This window comes from Chrysemys picta, chromosome 11 (genome assembly GCF_011386835.1).
Source record: "Chrysemys picta bellii isolate R12L10 chromosome 11, ASM1138683v2, whole genome shotgun sequence".
Taxonomy (NCBI): Eukaryota; Metazoa; Chordata; order Testudines; family Emydidae; genus Chrysemys; species Chrysemys picta.
The window spans coordinates 12,527,449-12,547,474 of NC_088801.1; the positions used below are offsets into that span (position 1 = coordinate 12,527,449).

Here is a 20,026-nt window from a genome sequence, read left to right on the forward strand (position 1 = left end):
ATATTATATATCTGATGCTTTATGGATGCTGCAATGTACATTAATGCCAGTTCTTTTTGTTATCTTCCGACATGCTTGTCCCTTTGTCGATCCCTGCACACAAACTATCTTTTCACTGGTACAAGAGTCCGTAATTGCAGGTGAGCCCTGGTGATATCTAGGTGATGTCTATTTCCTCTAGGAATATCTGATTGTCTCCATTTTAACTTATTCATCAGCTGAGTAGATTTACAACTTGACAGAGACAAAGACATAATGTTGAGTAAAATACAGTTTCTTGAGTAGATATAAAGGAATTGTGATGTTAGAATAGACTTTTGAAGATCAGATAGTCTTGCCTCTGGAAGTGACATATACTTGTATCTTAAGAGTAGGATGACCAGATGTCCCGATTTTATAGGGACAGTCCCGATTTTGGGGACTTTTTCTTATATAGACACCTATTACCCCCCACCCCCATCCCGATTTTTTACACTTGCTATCTGGTCACCCTACTTAAGAGGAAGGTGAAATGACCTGTGTACTGTGGTACATCACGGTGAGAAAGATTCCTCCACAACCACTTATGCACGGAAACAAGAGGACTGATGCTCTCCTTCCAAATTTTACACTTAGCTGATGTTACTACAAAATGAAAATCCTTTTCATATAAATGCCTACAGTTAAAAAGTGAAATATTATTATTAATTTAGTCAAAAGTATGATTAATTTAGCAAGCCTGATTGAAAAAAAAAATTCTAACCTAGACAAAGGATATTTACTGTTCTAAAAAAAATTGATTGGGGATAGATGGAGCAGTGCTGTCTGTATACTGCTTACTAAAGCCATCCTGCAGTCACCTGCTAGGATAGCTCCAAGCTGACAATGGTCAATACATGAAGCACCTTTAAAAAGAACTAGTGTCCTACTCTGACTAGCTGCACACAACAACATACATGCTGGAAGCTTGATCACACCTGCAAACTAGCAGACCACAACCTGTTGGGTCTATAGTGCTTGGCACCCTCATTGTCCTGGTCCCCTTTCAGTGTACTATTGAGCGCTAGGTGAGAATTCTGCCAAGCAAGAGTTTTAAGTGGGGTAGGGAGAAGAGGCTCCTTATATAGTATTCCTGACCCCCCAAGATACCAACCTGGCCTGGCCTTTCTGTTTGCGAATTTTCCCATTACAGCATAGGAGGCAGAATTAAATTCCTTCTCATTAAACAAAATAAGCTGGGAGGTTTTTATAAAAAGCATTAAAATGTGCTATATTCTGTCCTTGTTCCTTTCAAGAAACCTCCATCACCACTGACGTGGCTTTGCACAAAGATGAAAGAAAATAGAAAAATGAGTAGGGCAAACTCCTGTGTGTGTAGAGTACTAAAGATTTTGAGTCATGGTTTTCATTAGAGATGGGCCTGAACTAAAACACCAGATCAGATAACCACAGAACTAAGGGGGAAGGGAGTTCACACTCCGATTTGATATTCCCCAGTGGCCTCTCTCAATTATGGTCCTTCCCCATGCCCTATATTGCATCGGGAGAGGAGAAAAACATCCTGCTGCCACTGCTGCTGGTTGTAGGTGAGCCTAGAGCCCAAGAATCCCCAAACCTGATCTGAGTTTCACCTGTTTTTTGCTCAGTTCTACTGCTGCTTTTCCTGTCTATTGCATCCCTGGAGCCATGATGCACTGTGACAACTTTTGGTTATGCTACAGCAGGTGCTTGCCCTCCGTTCATTCACTAGAGGGTGCTGCTGAATTGTATTGTTAGACATGTACTGTGGTTAGTCTAGTGTGCATTTGAGAACTTGAATAATGGTAAAGTGCGGGGGGGGGGGGAGAAACATATAATTAAATATCAGTCGAGCCTCTGTACTGAAGTGATTTACATGAGGCAAGAGTGTTGCGTTGGGTAGGAATATTGTGACAAGGTACTCATGCTCTGGTATTTCACAGAGGTGAGCTGAAACTGGAAACTCCAGTCATAACCCATTCAGATTCCTGGCGCACTAGACTTTAAAATCCCAGGTCAGAACCTGCCCCTATAGTTCTTGTTCTAAGTTATATCTGAGACCAGAAAAACCACTGTTTTCCATTACTGGTAGAAATACTGCCAAAATTGCATGAAACAAGTTGATCTCATGAGATTTCTGCAATTTTGGGTCAAAATCTCAAGAGACAACTTTGCAGGATTTCAGTGCTGTTGAATCTGAACTCAACTGTATTTTTCGCTCTCCGAGCGGGTCAAAGAAGGGTATCAGTTTTTCATTAAAAAAATCTGTCCCCTTTTTCATTAAAAATGTCTAAATTTGAATGTTCTGAGCAGCTTAGGTTTTTGTATGGTGCCTGTCACTGCAGCAGCTGTTTTCAGACCAAAACCCAATCCCTTGCTTAAACTTCATTATAAACCAAGAGCAACTTATTAGCCTAGCTCTAATTTCTCAGTATTGCTTCATCAGCTTAGTGGTTCTCCAGCATTTTTATTTCATGGGCCAATTCACAATTTTATATGGAAAAATATAACAAGCAAACTTCACCTGTCTGTTTCCAATATGGAAGTCTGCACAACTACACAAAAGCAGCAGAGGGGTAGCTGCTGAAGCTTTGGCGTTAACATTATTTATAATTGTCTTTATAAGCAATATAATTTCAAGGACGGAAAATCTTGTTACTTAAAACCTAGTGTCTCTATCAGTAAATTGGCCATCTGAGACATAATTTAGCAGATTTCTGTCAAAATATTAAAAAAAAACTGCATCTGCTTAGTGAGAAATGGCAAATAATTGTATAATGAACTTTATATCTAATATTGTTTATATAAATCACCTTACACTGTTTATATAAATATGTGGGGTCTTAAAAAGTAGTTTATATTGGCCATAAAGCCTAAAAACTTGTATGATTTGATGGGTTTGCTCCAACATTTTATCTAGCATCAGTGCAAGTGTCACCTAAAAAATATCAATCAATCAATGTTTGTAATAACTCTCCTGTTTAATGGCCAGTGAAGATGTAAAGGCAAAACTGACAAGTGCAGATGTATTCAGACACTTTCTGCTGCTGTAGATTGACTGATTCCAAATGTGTTATGAAGGTTCTTTATTGTTTCTTTAAAAGTAACATAAAAAGATTTGAAAAATTATGAAGCGCCCCAAGTAGAATAGAATAAAAACCAGTAAGAATCCCCATGGGTTTTGCTGATTTCTATTGTTGACGGACAATAGAACTAGAACTTTAAAATGCTTGTCTCAGAGCTTTCCCTTGCATTTGCTGCTGTTCACTGCTGTGCCTTTGAGAATACACTGTGGTTTTTTTCATGACTAGATTACAGCTCAGAGTAATAGCGCAGGCCTGAATGTTCTGTATTTCTAACAGTCCAGCAGCATTTGAAATTACACATTTGTAAATAGGCACATGGTTTTCTAAACTTTGCCATCCCCAAGTAATTTAGGGCTGTTTGAGTAAAAGAAACTGTCCTGCAGCTTCTGGTACTGTACTTAGGAATTCATGATTTTTTTTTCCAACTAGCATTCCAAGGGAGAGATGAAGAAGAGGTGTGATCTACTAAGATTGAAATTCTGTCTGAACTATCCCACAGGGCACATCACAGAAAACAGTGACTTTTATTCCTGTCTATTTTGCTGTACAGTTGTGCTCTAAGGTATTAGACAATAATTCTCAAATTAGGGGAGTGAAATCTATATGAATGGAAAGAAACCTAATAACCTAGCAAATGTACATTAAATAAATTGAGGCAAGTTTACCTTTCGTGTCACTTAGTTAATTTCATCTAAGGCTGTGAATGGACTAGACTACTCAAACTAGCTTGAATCCAGCTAGTGCGAACAATAATAGCAGTGAAGAGAGCACAGTGTGGGCTTCAGCACAAGTAGTATATGTGCAATGGTACAGACCCTAAGTGTGTGCTCTTCTCGCTAGTCTGTGCTGAAGCCCATGCTACTGTTACCTGTGCTAGCTGGATTCCTGCTAGCTCAGATAAGCTAATCCATGCACAGCTTTTGCCGTGTGGTGAGTCCGAGGATGAATTTGGCCCATATGGCCCTTAGAAGAAATGCAGTTAACAAGTTATCTTGAACTTAGAATTTATCATATTGCCCTATCATTTCAAGGTAACATCAACATGATAGTTTAGCTTAAAATTCTAGAGTAACAAATTAAGGTTCTCACAGTACATTTTAAACACCCACAGTGCACAGAAAGGAACTTATTAAAAATGACTCTAAGGTATTCTGCAGCAGTTGTTTTGTACCAATAATGGAAAGTACTGGAGCAGTTGCTTATGAGGGCATATTTTATATATACTCATAAAACTTCAATAAAAGGTAATGGGACTTGTGTTTGCATATCCAAATGGTGCAATTGGGCCAATTGTATATTCAAGTTATATTTAACAGCATAGCTACTAATAAAAAACATTCCATGTATCTAACATGGGTAAATTAATTTGACTGTGAGATTCTTTTGAATTTCCTGACTCTGGGCCTGATTCTCATTTTAAAAGGTAACAGGGCAAGGTGCTACCAGCCTGTCTGTTATGGGTCATGGACTGTGGGAGTTATAGTCCCTGGTGGAGTATGTGACCTGAATGAGCACATGACTGATAGACAGGGCCGGCTCCAGGCACCAGCTTAACAAGCCGGTGCTTGGGGCGGCCAAGGGAGAGGGACGGCACCTGCGGCAATTCGGGGGCAGCAGGTCCCTCACTCCCTCTAGGAGCGAAGGACCTGCCACTGAACTGCCGCCGCCGATCGTGGCTTTTTTTTTTTTCCCAATTGCCGCCGCCAAGCGCGGCTTTTTTTTTTTTTTTTTTTTTTTTTTTTTGCTTGGGGCGGCAGAAATGCTGGAGCCAGCCCTGCTGATAGAGGAGTCATATGGCTGCCTGGTGGGCTATAAAAGGAGGCTACCTTCTCTTACTAAAAAGATATGAGGCAGGAGGAAGGAAATAGATAAGATTTGTTGGGTATGGGTGGGGCAAGAAGGATGATCTCAATGAACAAAGGGGTCAACAGGAGACTCCCTCCTCTCCACACACACACCCCCGGATATACACCTTTCTTCATTCTGTAGTCACTGTGTTGGGGAGATGAAAGTTCTTTTAGCACGTTTTAGAACAAATTGATAAATTAAACAGTAATAAGTCACCAGGACCACACGGTATTTACCCAAGAGTTCTGAAGGAACTCAAATATGAAATTGCAGAACCTCTAACTGTGGTATAAAACCTATTGCTTAAATCAACCTTTGTACCAGATGACTGGAGGATAGCTAATATAACACCGATTTTTTTTAAAAGGCTCCAGGGGTGATCCTGGCAATTTCAGGCTGGTAAGCCTAACTTCAGTACCAGGCTAATTGGTCAAAACTATTAAAGAACAGAATTATCAGACACATAAATGAACACAATATGTTGGGAAAGAGTCAACATGCATTTTGTAAGGGGAAATCATGCCTCACCAATCCATTAGAATTCTTTGAGGTGATCAACAAGCATGTGGACAGGGGTGAGCCAGTGGATATAGCATACTTCCAGAAAGCCTTTGACACCAAAGGCTCATAAGCAGTCATGGGATGAGAGGGAAGGTCCTCCCATGGATTAGTAAAAGATAGGAAACAATGGGTAAATAAATGGTAAGTTTTCACAATGGAGAGAGGTAAATAGTGGGGTCTCCCAAAGATCAGTACTGGGTACAATGCTGTTCAACATATTCATAAATGATCAGGAAAGGGGGATAAACAGTGAGGTGATAAAGTTTGCAGACTACACAAAACTATTCAAGATAGTTAAGTCCAAAGCAGACTGTGAAGAGTTACAAAGGGATCTCACAAAACTGGGTGACTGGGCAACAAAATGGCAGATTAAATTCACTGTTGAAAAATGCAAAGCAATGCACATTGGAAAACATAATCCCAATTATACATACAAAATGATGGGGTCTAAATTAGCTGATACCACTCAAAAAAGAGATCTTGGATCATCGCAGATAGTTCTCAGAAAACATCTGCTCAATGTGCAGCAACAATCAAAATAGCTAACACAATGTTAGGAACCATTAGGAAGGGGATAGATAATATTAGAAAAATACAGTGCCATTATATAAATCAATGATATACCAATACCTTGATTCCTGCATGCATTTCTGGTTGCCCCATCTCAAAAAAAGTTATATTTGAATTGGAAAAAGTACAGAGAAGGGCATGGATAGGGATATGGAACAGCTTCCATCTAGGGAGAGATTAAAAAGACTGGGACTGGTCATCTTAGAAAAGAGATGACTAAGAGGTGTGATATGATAGAAGCCTATAACATTACGAATGGTGTAGAGAAAGTGAATAAGGAAGTGTTATTTACCCCTTCACATGGCACAAGAACCAGGGGTCTCCCAATGAAATGAATAGTCAGCATGTTTAAAACAAACATAAGCAAGTACTTCTTCCCACAATGCACAGTCAAACTGTGGAACTGTTTGCCAGGAGATGTTGTGAAGGCCGAAAGTATAACTGGGTTCAAAAAAATTAGATAAGTTCATGGAGGGTAGCTCCATCAATGCCTATTTGCCAAGCTGGTCAGGGATGCAACCTCATGCCCTGGTGTCCCTAAACCTCTGATTGCCAGATGCTGGCACTGGATGACGGGATGGATCACTCAATAATTATCCTGTTCTGTTCAGTCCCTCTGTAGCATCTGGCACCAGCCACTGTCAGAAAACAGATACTGGGCTAGATGAACCATTGGTTTTACCAAGTATGAACATTCACATGTTCCTATATATGGCTGCAAAAGCTGTTGTGGAAGAGAACAGCTTCTGGTTGGCTGCCTTGGCTTTTGTGCCCGCCAGCCCTCCCAAAAAGGATTCCAATAAATATTCTTGTACTAATAGGCAATTATAACTTCTTCCCACATCTCTGTTAAATTTTTGCATCTCATATTTCATGACTGTTTCAGGACTAGACTGCTTTATTCTGCTCCTGTTCAGCTCTGGCTATGCTGAGTATTAAATTACAATCCACATTGGTTTGTGTGGTTTCTCTGCTTTGGTTTAAATAATCCCTTTTACAAAATCTATTTAATGGTAATGATTCCTGATTTCCCAGGGGAGCCATGAGAGGATGATTCAGAAAATTTTAGTATATTACACAAAACCTTCAGTTGGTCTTGTAAAGGCTGAGAAGTTGTTTGGGTTTCTAAGAGTTTTAATTAAGAGCAGTCAGTTAAAGAGTTTAGGCTGTGTGATCTCAAGGAAACATTATTAGTTAACACAATCAATGTAACTGGCACATAAACAGCCCATGGAGTTTCTCTTGAACAAACAATACTCGGGCTCCTGCTGTCAGCATAAATAGACAGTATCTAAATAAAAGACATTCCTTTACCTGGGTTCCAAATCACACTTCAGCAGGTAGGCTCGAACTCTTTAATTGATTATCTTTTAGTAGAGAGATGGTCTCATGGCTACTTCCCCCTGCCATTTGCAATTGCATATTATCCCTGTAAAAAGCACAGCAGTAACTTACGTACAAAAAGTTACGCTAAGAAAGGATGGCACTTTCACTTGTCTTCTAACATGATAGAGCAGCTGGAAACAAGATGGATAACCAGCACTGGATGACCTTCCTACCACCTCTTCATGGACCACCACCAAGTGCTACATATACAACCATTTGTCTAAAGACCACACTTTGGGAACAACTGATTTTTGCTATTAAAACTGGAAGATTTAAAAAGCTCATTTAGAGAGGAGGCCTGGACCAAAACACACTTAAGCCTTAGAAAAGTTCAAATCTGAACTTGGCAGCATAAGATCATCTATAATTTAATTTGCTTTTTATTATCTACTGAATTTTTGCCTTCTGCTCACAGGCCAATCCTGCATCCCTACTCCTATGAGTCGTGCAAGTGAAGTTAATGGGAATATAAAGAAACGAGAAATCAAAATTGAAAGTACTCTGAAGGGAAAGTGAAGCTAGTCCAGCTTCATCTTTCTAAACTAGTGTTTCCCCCAAGTCTGGGGTGGCCCCTGAGATGGGGCACAAAGGTCCAACTCAGGGGCATGGACAGGCCTTTCAGTTTTTCTCCAGGGTCATTTACATACAAATAAATTAAGGGTGAAATTCAGACCCTTTTGAAGTAAGTGACAAAACTCTCAAGCTGAGATCCTCAAAGGCTCCTAACTTCTATTGATTTCATTCTGAGAATTTTGTCATTTACTTCAAAAGGGTCTGAATTTCACCCTTACTTTATTTGAAATCAATGGAAATTAGGAATCTAAATAGCTTTGAGGATCTGGGCCTCAAAGTCTTTTGCTGTTATACTTGTGTGACGAAGTGGGACTGTTCTTAATGTTTCCTCTGAATACTGTGTGAGTGCCTCAGTTTCCCCTATGCATTTCTTAAGTCTCTAGGTGGTGGGGAAAGGCCAGTGTGCATAAATCACTGACACTCTGTCTCCCTGGCAACAAATGGCCAGGGCCCCTTGCCCCCCTGCAAGGAAATAGCTAAAGGTGAACAAAGAGATCAGGTGACCTCCTGGCCCAGAAAAGAGACAAAGCCGAGAGAAGGAGGGGCTGGAGGGGGTTTGGGACTTGGAGCTACCTGGGGACTAGGAGTGAGGGCAGACGTGGGTGTCTGGCTCTCTGAACCCCATAATGGACCCAGCTGAGGGATCCCGTTCGCCGCTGTACCTACAAGCTCTGTTTTAGACCATGTTCCTGTCATCTAATAAACCTCTGTTTTACTGGCTGGCTGAGAGTCACGTCTGACTGCGAAGTGGGGGGTGCAGAACCCTTTGGCTTCCCCAGGACCCCACCTGGGCAGACTCGCTGTGGGAAGCGCATGGAGGGGCATATGCTGAATGCTCCCAGGAGAGATCCAGGAGTTGAAGCCGTGTGAGCTTCTTGCCCTGAAGACAGTCTGCTCCAAGGGAGAGGAGGCTCCCCAAAGCCCTGACTGGCTTTGTGGGGAGCAGTTCAAGAGCATCGCCCGGGGACTCCGTGACAACTTGTGAAAACCTTTGAAACATGGCCCCAGTGTAAGCAATGTCTGCCTGAGTTTATAGATACCTTGAAACAATGGGTCTGAGGTGTTAACCATATATAATAATTTGGTAAGTAACAGTGTCAGTAAAGTCAATTGTACTTGCTGCTTCAGCTGGAATAGTATATATCCAAAGCACTGCACCTGAATCGTTATTTTTACTGAGAATGACTTTTCTGAGGAATGCTGTGATAAAACAGGAAAGGCTATTTTGGGGAAGCAATTCTGCTATTGTTTAACTGATTTTTATTATTTAAAACAAAGAGGACTTTGTTTAAAGAGAAAAGGCCTGTGAATTTCCTTATTTACTTTGGCTTCGCTTCTCCTTTATTGGGAGGTGAAACTTTGCCCATCTAATCCCATTACTTTAACCTAAAATTCAGCAATAACATAGGTCATGCTCTGGTTTCGTTATAACAGACACATGCCTGGTTTTGAATATGTGATGGACGAGTGAGATTATCAAGAACAATAGAGGAATTCTATATCTTGTCCTAATACAGAAGGTTGGCCAAATTATGCAGTCACATAAATGGTGTTAAGTATCAAAGGGGTAGCCGTGTTAGTCTGGATCTGTAAAAGCAGCAAAGAGTCCTGTGGCACCTTATAGACTAACAGACGTATAGGAGCATGAGCTTTCGTGGGTGAATACCCACTTCTTCGGTTGCATCCGAAGAAGTGGGTATTCACCCACGAAAGCTCATGCTCCTATACGTCTGTTGGTCTATAAGGTGCCACAGGACTCTTTGCTGCCTATAAATGATGTTGTAAATCACACAGCAGTGTCAAGGAAAATTGGAATGTGATGGTATCACTTGCACTGATTTGACATTCATTGGGGCTTATTCTCCTCACCTCAGTGTAAATAAGAAGTTACTCCACTGTAGTTGATGGAGTTACACTGCTGTAACTGAGAAGAGACTAAGGCCCCTGTGACAATGCGGTTCTGGTGGAACCCAACTGAGAGTGCCAACCAGGACAAATTGCTCAAACAGGGCAGTTACAGCCCAAGGCTGGGGTTTTTTCCACCTCTAAGGCAAACCAAACCAGCCAGACTAGGAGGACTTCGGTCTCACCCCCTGGCTAACCGCAAGTCTCACAAGCAATCTCCTTAGACACCCCAGTTTCCCAGTATTACCATCAGTGCCACTCGTAATGGGGACAAATGGTTATGAAAACCAATACCCCAGTAAAAGAAAAAGGTTCTCCTGATCCCAAAGGACCAAGCCCCAGACCCAGGTCAATATACAAATCAGATCTTACCCACAAATCACGCTGTTGCCAATCCTTTAGAATCTAAAATCTAAAGGTTTATTCATAAAAGGAAAAAGATAGAGATGAGAGTTAGAATTGGTTAAATGGAATCAATTACATACAGTAATGGCAAAGTTCTTGGTTCAGGCTTGCAGCAGCGATGGAATAAACTGCAGGTTTAAATCAAGTCTCTGGAATACATCCCCCGCTGGGATGGGTCCTCAGTCCTTAGTTCAAAGCTTCAGCTTGTAGCAAAGTTCCTCCAGAGGTATGAAGCAGGATTGAAGACAAGATGGAGATGAGGCATCAGCCTTATATAGTCTTTTCCAAGAGTAAGAACACCTCTTTGTTCTTACTGTGGAAAATTACAGCCAAATGGAGTCTGGAGTCACATGGGCCAGTCCCTGCATACTTCGCTGAGTTACAAGGCGTATCTGCCTTCTCTCAATGGGTCCATTGTACAGCTGATGGTCCTTAATGGGCCATCAAGCAGGCTAGGCAGAGCTAATCTCAGCTTGTCTGGGATGTCACCCAGAAGCATAGCATAAGTTTGCCATAAAGACAGTATAGAGCCAATATTCATAACTTTAACTACAAAACTGATATACACATATAGACAGCATAATCATAACCAGTAAACCATAACCTTGTCCTAGACACCCCATTTGACCCCCTTTATACAAGATTTGGGTGCCACTACAGGACCTTGGTTGCAACAATGATCTAGACGGTCCCAGTTTATGTCAATAACGTCACAGCCCCATAGATGTAACTCACGCATCAAGGGACCAGAAGAAAACGGGTGACAGGAAAAGCAATTCATTGCAGGATGTAAGATAAAATAGGATCTCTCATTGTGCTTTTCTGGATACATCTCCTTCCATCTTTTCAGCATGTAAATTACACTCACTTTGCATAATTATTGAATGCCATGCTATTTGTTTGGTCATGGTGTGTATTAGCCCCTGATCAAGAATTAGGGCCCCACTGTGCCAGGCACTGTACCCAAACAATGTGCACGTACACACAATGAAAAGGTAGTCCCTGTCCCAAAGAGTGTACAGTCTAAGTATAAAACAAGAAACTACAGATGGATGCAATAAATATGGTGAGCACAAGGTAAAATTGGATGAAACTGTAACTGGATTAAATTCTATAGTCGATATTACACAAGAGGTCAGATTAGATGATTTGATGGTCCCTTCTGGTGACCACTAGCACTCACTTTCTAATGTGTAACCTACTGCACCATTTAGGGCACGGCTAATTTGGCCTGAAGTCTCTCATGCAGTCGCATTTCCTGACAATTTGGCCGTGTGAATTTCTTGGTTGAAATACTGGCACTATTTTCTCCAATTGGGACTGAACGTGGAATATAATCGCTGCCTGTGGAGATCAGCAAATCATTTGTCAGTGTGTTTTCAGGATGGATGCTCAAACAAAGCTTCGGTGGCATAGAAAATGGAGCATAAATTGCAGCCACTTCAAAGTGGCAAAATCGGAAGAGTAAGACACCAGACAAGTGTCAGAGAAAAAAGGATGTCATTGCATAGGATGATGCTAAACTTGCTTCCAGTGAGCTCCCTGAGAACAGGGAATTAATGCTTCAGAAGTGTTAAAAACTAAAGTCTCCGAGGAAGGAAATAGTCCAGAGTTTATCGCCAATATGCTGACTCCTGTCAACACTACTCTTAGTGGTGCTGCTGAAATGCCTATCTCTACGGAAAAATCTTCCCTCTCAGGATAAGTGGTTATTTGTTTCCTTCTGATATGCTTGTGGTTTTGCTGGTGAGGCAGTTTTTGGAACTGAGTTTATCTTCCCTAGTTGCAGCTATTCTATTTTATGGTGAGATGATCCTTTGCAACCGGACTAACCAGGCTGCATAACAGACATCTCCACTGGGGATTGTGGGGGAAGAGCAATAAGGATCTTCCGAGGCTCCCTCTTCCGACCTCCCCAAACCTGTTCACCCAGACACTCATCTAATTTAACTGGTTTCTGCTGCAGTGCCTACAAAAGGTGAAGTGGGATATGTGGTTTAGCAAGGAGATCCGAGGCAGAGAAGAAAATAAACAATGGAACGATCAAGATACTCATGTGCTTTCCCAAGTGAACATGTGACCTTATTATAAATTCCCTTCTCTTGCTTCTCGACATTTGTCTTCTTATGAGCTTACTTGTGTCCCATTGCAGTTTGATTGTAAAGCCTTTGATGGAAGGACATTTTGGAGCCCTCCAGAGGAAAAACGTAATGCAGATTGACAGCAGTCATCCACAGCTGTAATTGCAGTGTCAGAGTTGTAGTAGCCTCCAGACCAGCACGCTCCCTCTGTGTTGGGGAAACTGACTGGTGAATCTACGAAGTTATAGGTCTACCATGCACTTCTCTCCTGGCTTCATTCAGCCCCTATCTGAGAGGCCCAGATTAAGGCAAATTGGGATCCTAGCCACTGCATGAAATGAGGTCACCCATTTGCTCTCCCTCCCCCCCATATTGAGTGATGGCAGGAGTACTCTTTCTCCCCCCTCCCCCAACAGACAGTAGCACAGTGCCTCCTTCTCCCTCCATAGAGTGGTAACAGAAGCCCCTCCCCTTGGGAACAACAAGGATGGCAGCAGGGGTCCCCTTTACCATTCATAGATGAAGCAGTAGCTGAAAGGGGCCTCAGTACTTGCCCCAGCAGCTGGGACATGTTTAGTTGAGTGGTTGGATTGGGCTCACTGCCACTGCCGCCTCCTGCTACACACACAGTCCTGTGATGAGGGACCATTCCCAGAGCAAGGAGTCTTGGAGTTAACACTTCATTGAGATATATGAGGTAGTTCCCTCCTCTCGGAGCTATTATTTCAGGCTGTTGGCACACTCAGGCAGATACTGCTATACTGGTTACACAGATCATGTTTTCAAGTTTTTATTCATGACCACAAGTTAGAAATTAAGCCTTTATTTTTAAATGAAAACTGAGGTTCTGATGCATTGACTTGACTGCCAGGGTCCTACACACAAGCATTGTGGCAATGAATGCTCCATTAGGTAAACAAACTTTTAAACCTTTAAGCAAGACTGCCTTGTGGGGACAGTTTTAACTGTGGAGTATCTCCTAGCACACGCAAAAAAAAGAAATATAACTTGCCATGGATGGATGTACCTGAAGGGGTTCCACATGAAGTACTGATTATGATTCTCAAGTCATAGGACAGGATTTTTATTAGCACTAGTCTGAAGCCAACAATTATAACCCCTCTTTCTTCCCCCACAAATAAAAACATGCAGCCCAGAGGAACAGTGTAAAAATAACTTGTCTTGGTTTGAATAGGATATATACACTACTTTCTCTGTATCTGCTCCTGCTTCTTGAAATGTATGAGGTAGGTGAGAGAGTTGTGTAGTAGCACTTTGCCCAGCCAGCTAGCAGGAAGGTCACCAATGTTCATTACCAAAAGAGTGTGACTGGAGCTTGTGAGTGGCTTGGGTCTTGCTTTTCCTCTGCAGCTCTGATTGAACTAAATTTAGCAAAGTAACACGCTGATGTCTGGCTGTAATGCACCTGAGATTATGGTGGGAAGAGTGGGATCTGGCCCATTGGCCTAGAGTTTCTGCTGTGTAACCAAGTTCAGTGGGCCACCATTCATTATTATACTCCTGGCCTGTTGAACATGGATTTATTCACCAGTCTTTTTTGCCCTGAAATTCGTGAGATTTAAGAGTGAAGGGGCAATAAAACAGAACAGATTCTGGGTTTATGCCTGTTTTCTTTACTAAGCTAATGTTGATGCATGGATTATGGGGGCACATCCTGCTAAAAATGGTACCCAAGTGTATTGCCTTTGCAGCTGTACCAGAAAGCAAGGGGAACAAAGCCAGGACCAGTATTCACAGCTTTAGCTGGCTTCTGGGCAGTCCCTCCTTTATTAATTTTAAACAAATAGTTTATGAACCAGTTTTAAAGTGAGCTAGCTGTGATGAAAGTCTAATTTCACTGACCAGTCAGAGCCAAAGCCCAGCACACTGAAATGCCTAGCACACAAGTATTAAATAACTGATTGCAGTTTATTGGGTATGTTTCTGTAAATTGGCTACAGCAGATGCGTCACAGATTTGATATACTTATGCTAACACAACGAGCCTGATTCTCTTCTCATTTATACCAGTCTATCAACTTCACTGGAGTTATCATCATTTTGAAAGATGTAAATCAGGAATAAGAGTCAAACCTAATGTCAGTTTCATTAGGGGCAGATTAGTCCCAGACTCCAAAAATGCATTCATTTATATTTGTTTTCTTAAACAACATATTGTATATTTATATTACTGCCACCAAAAAGGTGCCAGTTAAAAGGCAATTCCCTTCCACATTAGGACAGGTTAAAGCATTCTTGGGTGTGGTTTGCTGTAGAGAATATTCAAAGGTACATTTACATATATTTCCACAGGGGCGTGCACCAGAGGGAGGAAAGCAGGGGGACAGGCCTCCTCAATAGTCGGCGGGGGCACAGAGCGAGCTCCAGCCCCGGGGGCCCAGAGCGAGCACCTCCAAAAGTCGTCAAATTTAAATACATGCACACCCCTGTATTTCTTATCAGTCTTTTGTGGTATTCTTTGGAAGTTAGTGATTCTACAGAACCAACCTGTCAGGAATGGTCTAGTTATTACATACTCCTGCCTTGAGTGCAGGGGCCTGTACTAATTGACCTATTGAGGTCCTTTCCAGTCCTACACTTCTAGGATTCTATGACTGTTAGAGAGAGAAAAATCTCTACAGATCTCCTAGTCTTCTGTGTGACTAAGGATGCTTCAAGGGCAGTTTCTGATATATACACCCACCGCTGAGGCCGAATACATGAGCAGACTGAACTAATTTTCTCAGCATTCCTGTGATGGGGTATAATGGCTTCCATACACTCCTTTCTGTAATCCACTGAGCAGCACACTTTCCCTCTGTGCAATTTGGTCTTCATTATGCTCAGGTTTATGCACATTTAACCACCAATTAAAAGGTACCCAGAAAAAATGTACGACAGTTGCTGTATCATCTCCAGGGCTCCTAGAAATCTGTTTGCCATGGAAAAATGTGGAATTTGCATTTTTACAGAGAACCTTTAGTGTTTATAGGTGCTTGGGCTGTCAGCCCTGGTTTGGTTAATAGAGAGAGGTGCATAACAGAGGCTCTATGGTATATCAATAAAACATAGTGTTCAACTGATATCTATCTATAGTGTGGCTAGGGAAACTAAAGTTCAGCATTTCATTTTAATCGCAGAAAAACACAGATGTTTAGGGTTTATTTGGGAATTTGTTGGTTTGTTTTTTAAAATCACGAAATAGAATCCCTGCTCATCTCTATCACTTTAGCGTTCAGAGCACTGTTAAGGATTAATAAATTAACCTTCAGCATGCAGCCCACAACTTCTTTTTTTATTTTAGCAATTGTTTGATGTTGGACTAAACTTGTGGAGGATGATTTATACAGGTGATGCTGTAATTATTGCCTTGGGGACAAGATCCCATGCTGCAAACTCTCACTGACAGAAGGAGTCCTGTCAGCTTCAGAAGGAGCAAGATTGCGGTCCTAAAATGGTGGCAAAGTGACTGTTGCAGACAACAGCAATTTTGTTTTGATTGGTGCGCCAGTAAACGTGCTTTACAGGAACCATAGACCTCAGACTCATTTTTGTTTTACCTCTGTAATTTATTAATTCTGCAGCTCATGGGGATTGCTTCCATATGCCAACAAGTCCTTCCATACCCTAGACATTTAATTTTGAGAAATTCCTCTTTGAAGTTATAGGACCAAATTCAATCACTAGTACAAGTTCCAATTACAGTTAATGGCAGCTGTGTCCACTTAGTCATAGGATGAACTGAATCTGTAGTGCTGTTCTCTTCTTTCACCTGGAAGGGGTGAATGACTATAACATGAATTTGTATTTAATCATGTATTCTTATTTAGTAAATATTTTGCTAAGTGAGATACATATTATAACTTTAGCCCTCTTAAGAAAATCTCCAGGGCTAATGTCTAGCTTTAATCTTAGCAGTATTACCAACCCCACATATTCAGAAATCAAGGTCTCCCTCCTCCCCACCCCCCAAAAAAATCACAAGATTTAAAATATATACAAAATTTGGTTTCTTTTGATTTGCCTTCTGTTTTTTGAGCAGTTAGGTTATGCATGAATCATGATTTCAAGCTTTCCTCTGCAACCATGAGGGATGGAAACATTTTGTTTGTTTTAAATGAAAGCTGAGATTCTCATGTATCCAAAGTCCCAGTTCCTGGAGTCACCTAAGAAAAACACCAAATATTGACAAACTCCAATAATAAAGCCACAAGAGCTGTCAATACTCGCTTAGTAACATATCAATTTGTCTTCAATACACATTTCTTAGGGGCTGTTTATCAAGTTAATGGATCAAATCCTGCCCTCATTCCAGTCAAGGGCAAAATTGCAATTAGGGTGCCCAGATAGCAACAGTGAAAAAACGGGACAGGGGGTAGGGGGTAATAGGCACCTATATAAGAAAAAGTCCCAAAAAACAGGACTGCCCCTTTAAAAACGGGACATCTGGTCACCCTAATTGGAATTCACTTCAATAAATACAGGATGAGGTCCCAAGCTGGCTGCCAGAGCCATCAAAGTAACAGCAGGTTAGATTTTTTTCCCCTGTGATACAAGAACTGGACACTAGGTGTCTCTGTGAACTCACCAAAACAGAGACTTTCTGTTTGGCCAACATTGCTCATTGTTGGGGTCATACGCATTAGCGCTGCACATTCCCTATTACATCAGGGGTTGTGAACACGGTACACCTTGCTGGTGTTGTGGCCCTAACCCAAGGTGTCAAAGAGGGCTTTCAGGCATTGGCAAAACATGAATTATTCACAGCCACTATATAATGAAACAAACATCTGTCCCTTAGTTTAAATCACTAAAGTAATGGCAGTCCTCAGACATGGTCCAAAACATGTCGCATGAAGAAAATGAGAAGCCACAGGCCAACAGGGGGAAAGCAAAATGCAGCACCTGTTTGTTCTTCACTAGTTGCTAACTGCTTTCTGATGTATATTACCTCTTAGAAATGTTAACAGGCTCTGTCTCTTCCATAACAAGAATACAAAAAGTAATTGTAAGAATTATAGACCACTTAAAGGTCACACAGACCATGGGACTGGTAGTCAGACATCCTGTTCCCACCTACCTGCTGTATAAATCCTAAGTATTGTTATAAAAAAAATGAAATTCCAAGTGCAAATCATTCACAAAACAAATTTTGCCTCTGAACACTTGGAAAGAAAGAAACATAACTCAGATCAACATTGTGTCAACTAAAACCCAGTCAATCCTCATTCCTTTTTACCCTAGGGTTTATTTTTCTAAGTCTATACTTTTTCTTTCTGTTACACTTGTTTAGTTCAGTAGCGGATAGAGCCCCAGTGGAGTTAAACTTTTTTTAAGAGGTTTTTGTTTGTTTGTTTCTTGACTACTACTTCACATTCTCCACTGAAGATCTTACTCACCAGCCCCTGTTAATAGATCACAGGCAACCAGATTGCCAGGTGCTTTCATTCCACAGCAATCCTAACAGTTTTTCTATTTGGAACACGTTTTAACCCCATCCCAGGCAAATCCACCATTAGGAGATCTAGTATCAGAAATAATGGGTTTGGCACCAGTTATCAAGTATTGCAAAGGCAATATGAAATGCCCTATCAAAATTCTAGTACAATCTACTCTTTTACAATGCTATCTTCTATGTAGCATGTCCCATATTGTTTTACAATTCCAAAGCAAAACCACTACTAAACTGACTATGAGATAGAGTAACAAAGGTCTTCAGCCTACCCTTAAAAATAAATACTGTATAATAGCGAGAATGGACAAAGAAAGGAGTTCCAAATTCAGGAAATGTCACAGTTAAAGGCTAGAGAATAGACAGGCTTGAATCGAAGTATAAGCATTACTAGAAGCCCTTGCATCAGAAAACTTCTGCCAGATATAATCTACTAGAAACACTGATTGCGTAATTAACAGAATTATGAGTCTTCTCCCATAGACTCTCACAGTCAGCATGTGTGGACTGCTAAGAACAATGTTGATCATTAAACAGTGTTTTGTATCTGTAGCCAAAGCCACCTGATTGAAAACTACATTGAAGTAGAAGGGATGTGTGTAGTTTTCTTAGTATATCCAGCTGCTAGAAGAAATCCAGTCAAAGCCTTTCCAGAGGTGAACTGCATGCACTAGTCAATATGTATTTTATTTCTTTATGGGTGTGACTGTAATTTGTTTTCTTGGTAGACGAAAGATTCCTTGTGTAATATTTTGGTTACAAAGTAGCACACTTGATAGTAGGTGTGTAAAAGGAGGAGTTTCACCCCTACAGCGTCTTTATATTGCATAATGGGATGAGACTAGTCTTCTGGGATGTGAGTTCAGCCAACAGCTGGGCGTGTGGGTGTGACTCCACCCCTGCCCTCCCTTAAGTAGCTCCTCCTGTTTCTAAGGTGGTTTGCTGGCAAGTTAGAGTAGAGGCAATACTTATGGTGTTTAGTGCTGAGTTTAGGTAATATTACACTTTCCTGGTGGATTTTTTTTTTATGGGGGCTGGTGACCACTTGCTATGAACAGCACAGAAACAGAATGAAAGGTGGGAGGCACAATTATTCCAGCAGTTCGTGTTTGGGATGGTTCTTTTCAAAGTGTTGCTGCTGTTTCCCATGCAAAGGTCAGTAGCTGCTGAACTCTATTTCTCTTTTGAAATAGATTTGAGAATAATAGCTGAGCTGGGAAAGGGGCACTGGGGTGGATGGGTTCTTGAGTAAGGCTTTGATATTTGTTACTCTGCATAGAATTAGATACTTCAAACTGACTAGGTTAATAACATACTTAAGTAGCTTTCACTCTGACTGGAATGGGTAGCAATGTAATAGCATTCCTTTTTGTAAGAGCTCACTGTAGTTGCTAAAGCTTATGGAAAGGGGTTATGTGTACTGGATATAAAATAGTGATGTATTTTTCAACTTGTGTATGGATCTAATCTGTCTGCTTAACCACTATAGAGAAGGAAAAGACACTAGTTGCTTTATGGAAACATCCTATAGAATTTCAGAGAAAGGAACCTTCCCTTCCCTCTCACCCCCCTGATAGTTCATGTAACCATTCAATACATAACTATTTTTCTTCTATAGGCTGCCTCAAATTTACAGACAGGATATTCTCTCAAGCTGTATTGGATGGTTATTTGATGGTTAAATACACTAACCCAAATTACATTGTTTTTTAGAGTGACTTGGATAGACGCCTATTGAAATTGCATACACCTACTTCTATAGAACTCTTGCAAAAGGGAGGTGGCTTGTACAAAAATAATTCTGTAATCTTAAAATGGTAAGGGCTAAGACTCATTGTATCCTTTTTCTGTATTTGCAATACCACACTTGTAGATTCATAAGTTTTCTGTTTTAAAATAGGAGTGTGCATGAGGAACCACTCCACACCCCAGGCAGTTTTTATGAAATCAAAATCTAATTCATTTGAGTTTCCCTGTTCCTCTCACTGCCTCTCTTCTCTCCCCCCTCCCCCAAACCCCTGTCAGTCCTCTTCAATCTCAGCTGAGCTCTGCATCAGAACAGCTTGTAACAAGGATGTACAGTCCTTAAGCCATAAGAAGTGGCTGTTTCATGCCAAGGTCTGTAAACACAGATACACAAATTGTTTTTAGGAAAGCAATTGG

At 41.1% G+C, this 20,026-nt stretch overlaps 1 protein-coding gene across 6 annotated transcripts in view; it reads left to right on the forward strand.

Moving 5' to 3' along the window:
• Window positions 1-20,026, forward strand: part of KALRN (kalirin RhoGEF kinase) — a 721,955-nt gene that overhangs the window by 586,408 nt on the left and 115,521 nt on the right. For 3 of the 6 annotated variants that reach the window (XM_065561522.1, XM_024104809.3, XM_024104811.3), the window contains exon 1: window positions 18,793-19,018. The exons of 2 other annotated variants lie outside the window; for them this stretch is intronic. In XM_065561522.1, coding sequence (XP_065417594.1) covers window positions 18,934-19,018 — 85 coding nt within the window. In that variant the 5' untranslated portion in view covers window positions 18,793-18,933. Of the gene's footprint in view, window positions 1-18,786; window positions 19,019-20,026 lie in introns of those variants that run through there. One more of the 6 variants, XM_024104810.3, reaches the window with a different exon arrangement.